The sequence below is a fragment of the Petromyzon marinus genome, chromosome 27, assembly GCF_048934315.1.
Source record: "Petromyzon marinus isolate PM22_M1 ecotype Great Lakes invasive population chromosome 27, UKy_Petmar_22M1.pri1.0, whole genome shotgun sequence".
NCBI classification, from domain to species: domain Eukaryota; kingdom Metazoa; phylum Chordata; class Hyperoartia; order Petromyzontiformes; family Petromyzontidae; genus Petromyzon; species Petromyzon marinus.
The window spans coordinates 3,672,104-3,686,057 of record NC_133693.1 but is presented as its reverse complement, the minus strand read 5'-3'; the positions used below and the strand labels follow the sequence as shown (position 1 = coordinate 3,686,057).

The window sequence follows — 13,954 nt, the reverse complement described above, 5'->3', positions numbered from 1 at the left end:
GCAGAGGCTGCAGGTTGCCGACCCCTGCTCCACCGGATGCCCTTGACGGAGCAGTGGCGTGAGAAAGCAATTGCAGGGCCGCGCCTTTACCTTTCCGTCCTGCTAAGTGACGCCCGTTGCAATTCGTCACAGCAGGCCGTTGTGCGTTCATTTGCGTGCATTGCGATCGATTGAAAGTAACATTTTCACTGGGGTGCGGGGGGGGGCTCGTTTCGAAATGCGGTGGACAAAATGAGGAGGAAATGCAAATGGAATCTCGGCGTGGCGCAGGTGCCCCGCGTGTGTCTGTGTCCTTCTCCGTGTGTCTGTGTCCATCTCCGTGTGTCTGTGTCCGTCCCCGTGTGTCTGTGTCTATCCCCGTGTGTCTGTGTCTATCCCCGTGTGTCTGTGTCCATCTCCGTGTGTCTGTGTCTATCCCCGTGTGTCTGTGTCCGTCCCCGTGTGTCTGTGTCCATCTCCGTGTGTCTGTGTCCATCTCCGTGTGTCTGTGTCCATCTCCGTGTTTTTGTCCATCCTCGTGTGTCTGTGTCCATCCTCGTGTGTCTGTGTCCATCCCCGTGTGTCTGTGTCCGTCCATCCGTGTCCGTCCATCCGCGTGTGTTTGTGCTGGAGGGAGCACGCCGGGTTTTGCTTTCCGGCCCCGTGTTTGTGTTGGACGGGTTACGACCCCCCCACTCCCAACTACTGCCCACTTATTTTATTTTTTTACACCGCGGAATTGAAGTCCGCGCTTTAAAACTTCCCATCTTTTAACGGCTCAATTTATTTCATTTTTTTACACGCCTCCGTTGAACGCGCACAGTCGACAGAAGTACAGTACGTGCCATTGTTTGGACCGCTGCCGTTGAATTCCCTTAAAATAGATTGTTAAGAGAAAGATGGGTTATATGTGTGTTCTGCTGTCCTGTACACGTGGCCTCACGGTACAGTGCTATAAAATTGCACGGCGAAGAAGCGTTGTTCACTGCTCGCGTAATGTTTGTCGCAGTACAGTAGCAGTGCCCGTTGTTTGTTGAACACTTGCAACTATGCAAACAGGGCTTTCCTGTTTCTCTACCTGTCTCTGCAAGCGCCGTGTAACTGATTCCTCTGCACGCCTCGGCGTCTGAGATTGTAACAACAGCGATAAGTCCCATTGCTGTGACTAGCGCATTGCACGGCGTAACACGTTAACATTTCTGATTGGATGTGAAAGGTTTTTTTTTATGAATGGAACCAGATGGAAGTGCATTATTCAATTGCTGTGTGTGTGTGTTGTTTGGGCATTACATCGTTCTAGAATTAAAGAGTACAGTGGAGACGAATGCGGACAGCTTGTAATATATCCACCGTGTGATGCTAGTTATCGTTGCAAGCTTCTGACCATTATTCGGTGCGGCCGTCGTGAAAATTGGCTACCTTTTGCTTGATAATGAGAAAGAATATCTCTATTGTAGACATTGCTTTGCACTTGGAAAGTTGATAAAATGTACATATGTGTAATCGTGGGTTTTGCAAGAAGAGTGCACGGTAGGATTTGTGGACGAACAGCTGCTATTTGGTTCACCATTCCTTGCACGCTCAAAATTATAATCTCTGTGCGAAGCCGTTTACGCCACTGAAGTTTAACATTGTATTACATCCTTGCGGGGAAAACGTGGGCGCAAGGAGTTAATGCATTGCAGTCACAAACCACAGTCACCACAGTTTAATTCCTGGCCATGGATAACACTGAGCAGCGTGGTGAAGTAAGGTCACCTCCCCCACCATGACTGAGATTAACATGAGATGACCTTCATCCAGCAGTGGATTGATGAATCTGTGATTAATTATGATAATTGTTCATTATTATTTCTGGTGTCAGAACTAATATTCCCAGATATGTTGTGGTAACTGCCTCAGCCAGTTAAATGCCAATGTTTCAGGTTTATAGTAACGTGTCAAATGTTCATCTGCTCGCACGCCATTTTCAATAGAAACGATTTTGACCTGAACCGGCACCGCTTTTTAGACTGCTGCCTACCTAGGGACTCTGCCGTACTGTGACGGGCAACACACCGGACTGGCAATCCAGAGGTCACCGGATTGAATCATTCTCCTGGCGCAACAATCGAAATTAACGGTGCAAGTTTCCAAAATCCCCCCCCCTCCCCATGACTCAGCAGTGTAAATGGGTACAGCAGTCGATTGATAGAGACATCGTGTGTGGTAGGGTACAGTCTGGGTACACCCACCTCGTCAAATACATCTCGCCAGCGCGAAAGGGTACTCACTCAAGGTTCCCTTTAGATCTCCCTTTAGTGGAGGTCCTATGTGCCATCAGTGGCGTGAAAAATAAATTACAGGGCTGCACTTGTCCTTGTAAAAGTAAATTCTCTGAAATTAATTGGCGATCCTTTGGTGTTCGCAGCTGTCGCGTCGCATAGTGCCTGTGCAGCGTGTTCGTCTCGAGCTTGACTTTCTCCATCGCGACTTGAGATTGGAGGAGGTGGCGGCGGTCGCAGGTAACGTAATTTTCAAGAGGCGTGCGGGGGGCGCCGTGATGTTGTGTGCCTGCAGATGAGCTCGGCCTCCTAGGAGGGGGGTGGGGGTGCTAGAGGAGATGGCAAAGGCGTACGTGGACGCGAGCCAGAGTGGGGCACAGGCGGGGCCGTCGGGCCCTCGCTACAGCCTACCCCGCTCTCCCACGCTGGCGGAGCGCCTCCTGAAGGTCTACAACTACTCGGACAGCGTGGACCCTGCCAGCAAGTTTAAGAACGTCCGCTACGGGGACTCGACGGATGTCAAGGTACCGATGGATTACCACCAGTCCCCTTCACCGAGTCCGCTCATGGCTATGTGCGTCACTAATTGCTTTGGCTGGGTCACGGTCAAAAAGCCCTCTTTGCAAACAGTGGGTGGGAAAGTGCTGCGTAAAAGGAGCCGACTTGGGTATGCCAGCTTCACAGCTCTGGCATGTTTATTACTTTGCATCTAAGGGTTGAAAGCCTCCATGCATTCTATGTCTATCTGTCCGACTGTCTGTGTCTCTCTCTGAAACAGGAGGGCACACGATAATGATAGAATTGGAACAAAACATTTGTTTAAAGTTGTGTTTCTATTAAGGACTTAACCCCAAAGAAAACCAGCCAAAACTTGGGAGATGAAATCCAGAGCAAAAAAAGACTACCATATAAGCAAGTATGAAAGCGCGTTTTCCCTGACAGCTACTCGTCAGCTTACATCCTGATCATTAAAACATTACGTCCGAAGACAAATGCAAGTTGCAAAGCATTGCAGAATCCATGTAAATGCACGATTTTTCCCAACTTGTCAAATCATTGACATGTTTGTTTTCTACTGGCAGCAGAGGAAATAATGTTCCTTGAGAAGATAGCATATAATGCCCCATGTTTTTACAGTGGTTTTATTTGGGCATAGATTTATATGGATTTTTAAACATCAGCTTTCTCAATCGAAATTTTACTTGGATCAAAGAATATAATTATTTCAAGTGTACTTTACAATAATTTGTCACTTTATTCAGGGTTAGGCTATTCAGTAATTTTACATGCATATTGGACACTTAGAACCCCATTTTCATCTTGAATATCAAAGTCACATGGTTTTCACTCGGACTTGAGCAATGATCCTTCACCACGACATCACCTGTCCTGGTTTTTACAGGATTGTCTTCTTTTTGTGGTCACTATCCTGCGAAATCTATGTCTTCTCTGGGGAAAATAAAGTCGCTATTTATGCCTCTTCCATAATAACACACCACTCAAGACAATGCATTAACATATAGTTCTCCACTCTTCCGGTAGCGTGAGACATTCCCGTGATACGTCCCAGGTTGTTTTTGTATAGCTTACAGAGGTGGCAGCCGTAGTAGGTACTCACGGAGGATAAGATATGCGCGTATGCGATATAAATCTCGCAGCCAGTGTTCCCGATAAACGATCGGCACGAGCGGGAATGTGCTTGTACGTCTTTGGCTTGCCGTGCATGCGCATGCGGGAGTCATGCAGTTCATCATAGCCAATTGCAGGTGAGATGATTCAATGGCTGATTTTCAAGAATGTAACCCACAAAGCCACCTGCAGGCTGTATCACTCGAGTTGGAAATAAGTGCGACGTCACCCTGCCCAAGGCTTTCTTTTATCCTTAAAAATATATATAATAAATCGTTAAACCACATGTGAAAATGGAACATTTGTCTACTATGGTATTAAGGGAAGAATGGCTTATCAATAACACATGGCAGCCGTTGCGTGGTTTCAACTGAGGAATAATTCGTTCCGGTTGAATGCAGATGCGTTTAACTTTCTCCGACATGCGTTTAACTTTCTCCGACATACGTTTGAGCTGTACGACTGAAAATTATAAGCTTTTTTTTGGGTTTGCGATTAAGTAGCCAAAGATAATGCTGACATCCACTAGAACTTTTATATTTCACAACAAACACATGCGGGGAGGTGTGGTTTTGAGTCGTGCCCGCTTGCATGATGTGCGTCTCTTTAATTTTGGCTGATGCAAAGACCGCAACATAGGGCGGTGCATGATTATGTTCAAATTCGCATCTGCGAGTAATCGTGTAAAAACATGTGTTTTCTTAAGGCTTCTACGTCAGTGTAAATTTATGTGTTTTTTTGGGGGGACATGTGCTTTGGTTAGTCCCATAATTTCTTTACGTTTAAATTTTATATATATAAAAAAAATCGTATATTGTTCTACAATATTTGATATCTTTATGACGACATGAACAGCCCTTTGTCCATCCCCTGCTAGAAGAGTGGTGTTTTGACCATGCTTTACCACACTGGCTAAGGGCGGTTTGTGAAGTAGGGTATTGTATATGTGAGCTCACAGAAGTACAGTACAACGGTGGATTTTGGTCCTCTGCCCTCTGCTGCCCACAAAATTATCCTACAGCCTTTAACACCTATTATGCATGGTGGACGGTCGCCTCATCCAAGCACGATCCAGGCCCCGGTGGCATCTTCATAGCCCCTTTTAATCAGATTTCATCTGTATATTCTCAACCACATTCCCAAACCTGTTGAGTCTCTTCTCCCTTAACCTTCTTGAGAATATTAGTAACCCCTGCTAGGATTCTAACTTACAATATTTCAGTCGATTTAACCCCCCCCCCCCCCCAAAAAAAAAAACACCAGTTGCTTTGATTTATAAACACTTTTCGTGGCCATCTTAGGGGGGAGGGGGCTTTATCTTCGTGGAGAGAGAAGGTGACGAGCGTGACGGTGTCTCACGACATGTTTTTGTTTGCAGAACATTATCCACTCGATGGTGGCGTCGATCAGCGTGCAGTTTGAGGCGCACTACGGCATGCGCCTGGTGCACACCGAGTCTGAGGAAATCCACTGGCTGCACCCCGACCACGCCGTGTCGTACGTGCGCGAGAAGTACGAGGCGGCCCACCCGCCCGAGGAATGGAGGTAACGCTCTCGCCACCTCTGGGCCCCGCCAGGCAGGCCCCTCCAGGCCTCACTAGGCCCCTCCAGGCCTCACCGGGCCCCGTGAGGCTTCACCGGGCCCCACTAGGCCCCTTGTTTGTGAGCGAGTGACGTGATTCGAAGACGAAACCAATGGCATTTTGCAAAGTTTACCGGGGTGGATATTTGGACTGTTTAGCACAACAGTAACACTGACCTGTCTTTAGAATCTGACTTCAGCCTTCTGATGAATTTGAATGACTGCGTGAGAAGTTTTCTTATGTTGTCGAGTCAACGTGTGTTTTTATTGTTGCTGCAGATTCTTTGCCCGTGTTTGTTGGGGATTGTGCGTTTAGGCTAGCAGTCGGTGAATTTATAATGTTAAACTAAACTATTTTTTACTTTACCAGGTAAGGCCCACTGAGCTATGTAGCTCTTTTTCAGAAGCGCAACCTGGCCCACAAATGATAGCTCAACGAAGTGGCTTATCACGTGGAAATTTATAGCAGCCAAATACTCTAATTATCGCCACACAAACCCTGCCGGTGTGTTGCCCACGTGTTATGGCTGAAAACTTTCCACCGCCTCACAAATGCACCACATGTTGGCAACCCTGGCTGGCTGGCTAGCTAATGAGCTCTTTGCAATTTTTATTTAAGGTTATTATGCTGGAAGCCGATGAGTGTTGTTCAACAAACGCATGCAGGTTGTGCATTGCACATCTCCATGTGCGTTTTCCTTCCTCTAAGCCAAAAGCGCCTTCAATGCATGGAGTCGACTGCTCGGAGTTTCATTTCTTCGCGGACTTCTCTCCTGTCCTACATCTTGTCTCATCCCGGCCGCCAATTTCATATCTCATTCCACCGCATCATTTCGCTCTACACGGCTGTGAACAAAAAGTGTCTGTCGGCGCTAAACGACGCGCGGAACAGCCCCAAAAAACACGTCGGGGAGCTGTGCATTGCAGCACGACAACGACAAACCCGACGCATGAGTACATGGGTCATGTTGCCCACACCTGAAGTGTTTGTTCATCGTGCGATGTGTAGGTATGAATTAAGAGTGAGATACTACCCCAAGCGTTACGTGGACCTCTTCAGCAAAGACAAGCCCACATTCACCTACCTTTACCACCAGGTAGGATACTCTGCTCAAGTACTTGGTTTAAATGTGTAATGTGGGGTCAGCGGTGGTGCTGTGGTCCCTGCGCACCTGCGTTAATGAACCTAGTGACCTGTATGTATGTATGTTGAACGTCTTTCCTACCGTACGTAGCCAACCTTGCTAATCGGAGGCACGGGGGAAGGACAACAAACTCAACACAAAAAGCAGCTTTAAAGAAAATAGTTTTCAATCTTGATTTAAAAGTGCATAGCTTCAGTGGCTTCCTAATATCGGAAGGAAGAGCGTTCCAGACAGCCATAGAAGCACATTCGAAAGCGTGCGATGCAGTGACCGTCTTTGTTCGATGGCTAGCCAAAAGCCACTGCGAGGACGACCGGAGTTCACGTGATAGTTTATGTTCCTTGACAAGATTCCCGGCCACGGCTAACATTAGTGTTGGTAGACATCCAAACTGGTCCTGGTTTCCCCGCTCCCTTCACCAACCTGCTCTGGCCGGTTGCGGTGAACTTTGGTCAAATAATTCCCCTGACTAATACGATGTGGGCAGGCCTTCATCTAACAGGGGATTAACAAGGGTTTTCATTTAATAATATCAGCACAGAGTTTGTGATTGGGTGCCATCTCGGCTATCGTTTAGCGATGAGTGCTGTCCTGATCCTGTCTTTTTCTACCACACAATACCTGTGCCCACACGGCGTGGTAATGTAATAATTAGCGCCGTCATCTCATAATGATCCCTTTCACTTCCCAGGTGCGTAGCGACTACATGCAAGACTTTGCGGAACATGCTGATCATGACACAGCAGTGCAGTTGGGCTGCTTAGAGATCCGGTAAATCACTTTTGTACACACACACTTCCAAAATAGATGCGAGACCTTGCCATACTTTACAAGCTGCTGTAAATTCTTCACCGATATGGATAGTGGTATTGAATATCGAAATTACACAATTGGCATTCCCGTGCAGTCTTAAAACGAACCACATGACTCATGCACTTAGCGGACCGCTAACAAGATGCTTTTGTGATGCACCATTGGGGAATTCGGCTTTCTACAGGAAAGAGACACATATAATTAAGTTCTGTGTCTGTTAATAAAATTGTGTTGGTGTGGTACTTAATGGTAGCGTGTGCACATGCTTACTGCTGTTTTTAATATTTTTACTTGTGATACATATGCAGAGAGAAATTTGTATGTATATAAACTGAAATATACACTTTGGAACACTAAAGCTCCAATTTTGTTTGCTTACTATTATTACAAAGAACGTTGCACATGGATGTAATCACACAGGAATTGTAATTCAGAGTAAACCAGTTGGCTCGATTCGAACTCCCAGCTTGGCGGTTGAAACAACGGGGGAATTTCTTAAATCCCACCACCTCCATCAATCCGGCAATATGAATGAGTGTATCACAGTGAGTCGATTGACAGGTCATGTGTGATGGGGGGTAAAGTGTGGGTACTGCCACCTCCTTTCAAACGTGTCTGGCCAGCGTGGAAGAGTAGGCCATAACCTCCACAGGAGGGGCTCTCTCCAGAACTCCCTCTCTCGTGTAGGCCCTCCTGCCAGCGGTGGCATGAGCCAGCAATTGCAGGACTGCGCCTTTGCTACAATTACGCAATGAAATATTTCCAGTAACACGAAGCGTGACTTGTCCTTTTGCCAACAGGAGATACTACAGGGAGATGCCGCAGATGGCACTGGATAAGAAATCAAACTTCGAGTTGCTCGAGTGAGTCATTTTTTTCCCCATTAATTTTTTTTGCTGATGTATTAAGTGGTACATTTTCACCTACTAATTTACACTTGCCATTTTGGAGGGGGGGATGGGTAAAACTGCATGGTTATCGCTCGCCTGGAGTATTCCTCTACAAGTTCAAGGGCACGCGAACGACCGAGCTAATTTTATTACTTAAACAGAGCAACATCACACTTGTAAATTCACCTTTTCAGGTTTATTTTGTTTAACCAGCTGAGAATTCAAGAGACCAGGTGATAGTCGAATTGGCAAGAGTGACCTGGGGCATTAGTCTACCAGTAGGGGGCGATGATTGCTGCGTATAATTACAGTTGAGTAATTTGCTTGTAATTTTTGCATGTGAACCACTTGAATTTATTTCGCATCATACATAGCTAACCGTACTAATCGCAAGTAATCACTTGAGGCTGAGTCGACCTAGGGGAGGCCCGGGACCAGTTCAGATAATCATCACTGGCGTTGACCGTGAGCGGGAATCGAACTCTGGTCACCGGGTTTGTAGCGTGGTGCGCTAACCACTGCACGACCACTCTCCACACTACGCCGACACACAACGGCCTACGCTTGGTGATTGTCGTCGGGGGAATATTTAACTCCACTGTGAGTGAAGCAGACGGTGTTATTATGGTTATGACACAGGCTTCCACAGAATTAACCAAGGCGGCTGCTGGATTTGAACCGTGAACCTCTGCAACATGCGGCGACCGCACTACATCACCCGCCCAAAGGCATAGTCTGTGGTGTTTTAATTTAGGGAATGGATCTTTTTATTGTAATTGCCCGTTTTTTATCTCCATCCAAAGTATTTTTAAATATCATTAGCGCTGTGTATAACCATCCTTGTTCCAAAGGGTGATGGACAGTTGGAATTTTAAAGAGTGAATAACATTACTGTGGAACTTTTTCATTCAAACTGTACTGTGTGACGCAGAGTGAGTCATAATTGTGGCTTTGTCAATCTGTCTATAGGCATTCCGGTTCGTAGATAGATTCTCGTGCTTAATTGCATGGGAGAAGTATAATTCATTTATTCTCTCTTCAACCTTTGTGACACGGGCACCGCAGAAAACGCACGCTGACTGATATTACTTCACGTGCATATTTTTTATTTTAGCCCCTGCATGTTATAAAATGTTTAGTGAAAGATTACAAAATATTATGCCACAGTGACTTGTACATTGTGTACTGTGGGGATGCAGTGAAGTGGCGATTCATCGACTGGTAACCGTTCTCCGAGCTCATGATGAGAACATTAACGTGTTTTGATTCGTATGTGTACCGTATGTAAAGTTTTCACGTGATCTTTATATCTGCTAAATCAACAGTTCTCAACCTGTGGGGTGGTGGGAAAGCCTTTCAGTATGGGGGACTTTGGGTGGGGGGGGGGGGGGGTTTAGTGAGTTTATGGGTGCAGTCTGCAGCATGGATACTGTGTAGGAGAACTAAAGAATGAATGTGGGCTTCATCAGCGCCACATTGCAGTGACAAAATACACGAATACAAACCATGATATAAATGCCTTACGACAGCGATGACTAGAAATGTGGGCATGGAATCTCGGTGCATTGTGACCTGGGGGCGGGGGGTGTCATCGGGACAAGTGGTCTCGATTGTGGGGGCCGTCATACAAACAAGATTCAGAATCACTGCACAAAATACTCATACTTTCACCACAATCCCAATTAAATTATAATGCTTCAGAATCAGAATCTGTATTTCGACTGGAGGAATCCATTGATCCTTGAATCAGCTATCAATCCTGAATCACGACAATCGAATTGTGTGCTCCCTCTTGTGGCTGCCACTCCCTCCTTAGTCTCGACAAGCAGCCATCTTCTCTCCGAGCGACGGGGACGGGTTCTTTTAGCACTGGTTTTTGTATCTTGTCAAGTTTTTGGGCGCACTCGTTGATGAATCTGACCAGTTTTCATGTCGAGTAAGTCCATCATAGCAACGCAACTTTATACGGCAGACAGCGGTAATGCATCGGTGATTTTAACCTTGGTTGTAATGCATCAAAGATTGAACAAGTTCATTGTTTAATTATTAACTTACTAAGATATAAATTTACCCCTCTATAAATTCAACTGCTATGGAGAGCTTTTACAGGTGGGACAAAGTGCAGCTCCCTTTGTTTTATGGACTGGGTAGGTCTGAGCACACTCATTACTCATCTCTTGTCCAATTGACAGCAGTTTTCAAACATTTCTTCTTCAGTGTCAGTTTAACACGTAGGCTTTCGTGACCAATATTGTACTGCATATTTTCAGATTAACATAATTCATCGCAATTGACATGATAGCATTAACCCCCCCCCCTCTGATGTTCGCACCTGATAGGCTCGCAGTGATGTCATCACCTTTACTCTATTTAAGACTGGAAACAGGAAGACTTCTTCACAATTCTGGAAATTTGCCTGATGAAGCTGATTGTAATCACCAGCGAAAAGAACTAGAATTGTAAATGTTGTGGGTTTACTCTCCAACACACCGGTGTGCTGAAGTAACTAATTGGCACGTTTTGTTTACGTGGCAAACCTTCCTAATTGGCTGTGTCGGGTGGCAGTGAGTTAACAACACATTTATACTTACGCGATCTAACCCAACAAAACACATTATGCCTCCGAAATTGTATTTGTCACGCCGATGGTATTCATGCTGTTGATAGTTTCACAACTGACTTCCCATGTGGCTGCCTTCTTTTCTCGCTGGCGCTGCTGCGTCCCGCCACACCTCAGGAGGGACGTGGGCTTGCGGAGGTTTTTTCCCAAGCAGATCCTCGACACGTGCAAGGTGACCACAGTTCTGCTTCACGAATCGGCGGAACGTTCTGTTTAAAAAAAATAAAATGCGTTGCGTCACGTTTGGGCACGCGGGTGTGTTTATAATATGAAAATGTAAAGGCAAAGGTGCAGCCCTGTGATTGCTTGCTCACTTCACCTATAGCAAAAGGGCTTCCACTAGAGGGAGCCCTCCTAAAGGCTATATTGGCCTACTCTTCCACGCTGGCCAGACGTGGGAGGACCCGTAATTTACCCCACCACACGCCACCTTCAGATCGACTCGATGTGGGGAACCCATTCATAATGCTGTGTGGACCGGCTTGGATGGATTTATCAGCACATGTTTATATATTACACATTGCGTCTTATTTATGGGCTTGCATGCTGAATTCTTAGTTTTAGTTGTGTGTTTCTCTCGTAAAGACGGCAATTATGTCTATTTATAAACTGTATTCTGAAATAGGGTCAGACAAATTGATTTGCTGTCCTGGCTGTGTGCAAGTGCCTTGCAGTAGGGTTGTAATGCACTTAAAATCTCAGATGAATCGGTGGTCCATCTGTTTATACAATTATGAATGACACACTTTTGAGTCGTATTTATTTCATTGTTAAGGTTTCCATATTACCTCCCGTCATCATTCACGTTCTGTAATTATAAATTGTGAATCCTGAAAGGACCAGATGTTGCTTTTGCCGCCACAGCTGTACGTTTTTTGTCTGTGCTGATTTCCCGGCTGTGTGTGTCTCGTCAGGCCAAGAACCTGCGGAGGATGATCCATCAGTCTTTCCGGCAGTATGCCAGCTTCTCGGAGGAGCAGTGCATGCTGAAGTTTTTTGAGATCTTCTCCTCTATATACCGCTTCGATCAAGAAAACTACAAGTGTGGGCTTGGGGTGAGGCCTGTCGCTCAACCGTACACCTCACTTTGAACGTTTCTTAATTTCCGGTCGAAAACAAAGCTCTGGTGATGCAATGCGATGTCGTTGATACAGGACTTGGTTCGTACTTGTGTTAGGTGTCATCAAGTAATCGATGATGATGATAAAGAACGCCTTGTGGATTTATTCAGCATCTAAATGCAACAGCATCTTAAGAGGCTGTACAAAGACAGTGGGTGTTTTTTTTTTAATAGAGCGAGGCTGTCAATCATTGGCAGAGGGGAAGAAAAGAAGATCTTCGGTTTGGATATGAACTGGGCCAGGAGACGAAGGCACAGATGGCTCAGGGAAAGCAGTTGTAGACCTTGGGGCTGTAGAGGTGAATGAATGACCTCCCAATGCACGAAGGTTGACTGGGCCCTTTGACAGAAAGCCTCGGTTGCCAGACTAGAGAGTGCATTGGAGGGGTTTTAGAGTGAGAGGAGAGGTGAAAGGTAGACATTGGTGAGGATCTTGAAGACAGTGAGTGCGTGATCTTAAATGGATGTGGCTTTGGATTGGGAGCCAGTGGAAGTGATTGGCGTTTTGGGGTGATGTGGTCACGTTTGCGGACCTAGTTGAGTAGTTTGGCAGTGGAAATTTGGGGTCATCTAGAGTTTGGAGATGAGGGACTTTGGGGAGGCAGTAGAAGTAGTTGAAATCGAATCGGGATATGATTAAGGGACGGATATGCGTCTCAGAAGCAGTTGGGGTAAGTGAGCCAGCCTGCAATATTCCCCTTGTAGCCTTTTTCCATGTGGTGAAGATAATTATTATCAAACGAATTGTTTCTCATTAATACTAATGAGAAATTACAAATCGAAGCCTCCCAAAAATAAATGCCATAGCTTTGTATGTCAGTCATGGAGAATTAGTCTAAAATAGTACCTTTTATCTTGCCCTTATTGAATCACCTTATTCAATATTCAATTGCCCTTTTACATTCTCTTTTGGAACACTGCATTTGCTCTCATGCCCATCAACATGCACATAATAGATCATAGCTTCTCATCTGCTGCTCTCATTTTTGGAATAATGTAGTATTCACTCTGCATACTTGTGATTCTCTGCCAGTGGCTAATACCCACCAAAACATATTTGTCTCCTAATCCCTTATGGCACATCCATATATTACCCTGTCATGCCTGTGAATTGTTCAGAGATGCCATTGCATTTGGCAAGATAAGAAGCCCGTGTTATTTGCAGAGATTTGCACAATTACAGACGGGTTCAAAGCCCTGCCTCGTTTGCACCGAATGTCGCTGTCAAACACAACGCGGCATGGGAATTTAACCGTGGCGGACTTAAGTCGAATCGTGTTCTACTGCACGTAATGGTGTTGGCTCGTTCGACACATTGCTGCTGGTGCAGATAATTAATATTCTAGCGTGCAGCGGTGTGTTTGTCCGTAGGACGTACAGCTGCACTACAGTCTGTGTTACCCTTCCTTTGGCGTTGCTGTTTCCCGCAATGCCCTCTTCCGGCGAGTGTTAACGCTCAAGTAAACAGGGCAGGCTGCGCCATCGGGCCTTGCTCGTGAGCTCTCTAAAGATGTGCTATAGAACACAACGCTTTGGAGTGATGGCGTTAAAAGAGGAACGCGGCACGGTGATGTTACAGCCGTAGGATAACAGTGAGCCTCAATTGCGGGGTTGCCTAATTGTTAATGGTTAAACTATTTTTATTTAAACGTTACACATACACGCCATATTGGTCATAAACATTTTCTGGTGAAAATTACATGTTTTTTTTCTCTTATTCCTGTGCTTAATGATTATTTATTGCACAATTTGATAGTCCTCTAAGAATTTACAGCCAACGTGGCCACAGTTGAATAATTTAGTCGTGCTGATTAAATATTTAGGACATACATATGGGCCATTTTATCATATGAAACTTTTAAAAACCATTATATATGCACGAGTGGTCACGTTCTGAAATATGACACTTGCT

General features: G+C 45.6%; 1 protein-coding gene across 7 annotated transcripts in view; it reads left to right on the top strand.

Moving 5' to 3' along the window:
• Positions 1-13,954, top strand: part of LOC116946622 (focal adhesion kinase 1-like) — a 69,097-nt gene that overhangs the window by 14,098 nt on the left and 41,045 nt on the right. For all 7 annotated transcript variants that reach the window (XM_076070019.1, XM_032961714.2, XM_032961707.2 and 4 more), the window contains exons 2-8: positions 2,539-2,767; positions 5,251-5,417; positions 6,464-6,551; positions 7,291-7,370; positions 8,213-8,275; positions 11,040-11,094; positions 11,837-11,977. In XM_076070019.1, the coding sequence (XP_075926134.1) occupies positions 2,582-2,767; positions 5,251-5,417; positions 6,464-6,551; positions 7,291-7,370; positions 8,213-8,275; positions 11,040-11,094; positions 11,837-11,977 (780 nt within the window). In that variant the 5' untranslated portion in view covers positions 2,539-2,581. The remainder of the gene's footprint in view (positions 1-2,538; positions 2,768-5,250; positions 5,418-6,463; positions 6,552-7,290; positions 7,371-8,212; positions 8,276-11,039; positions 11,095-11,836; positions 11,978-13,954) is intronic.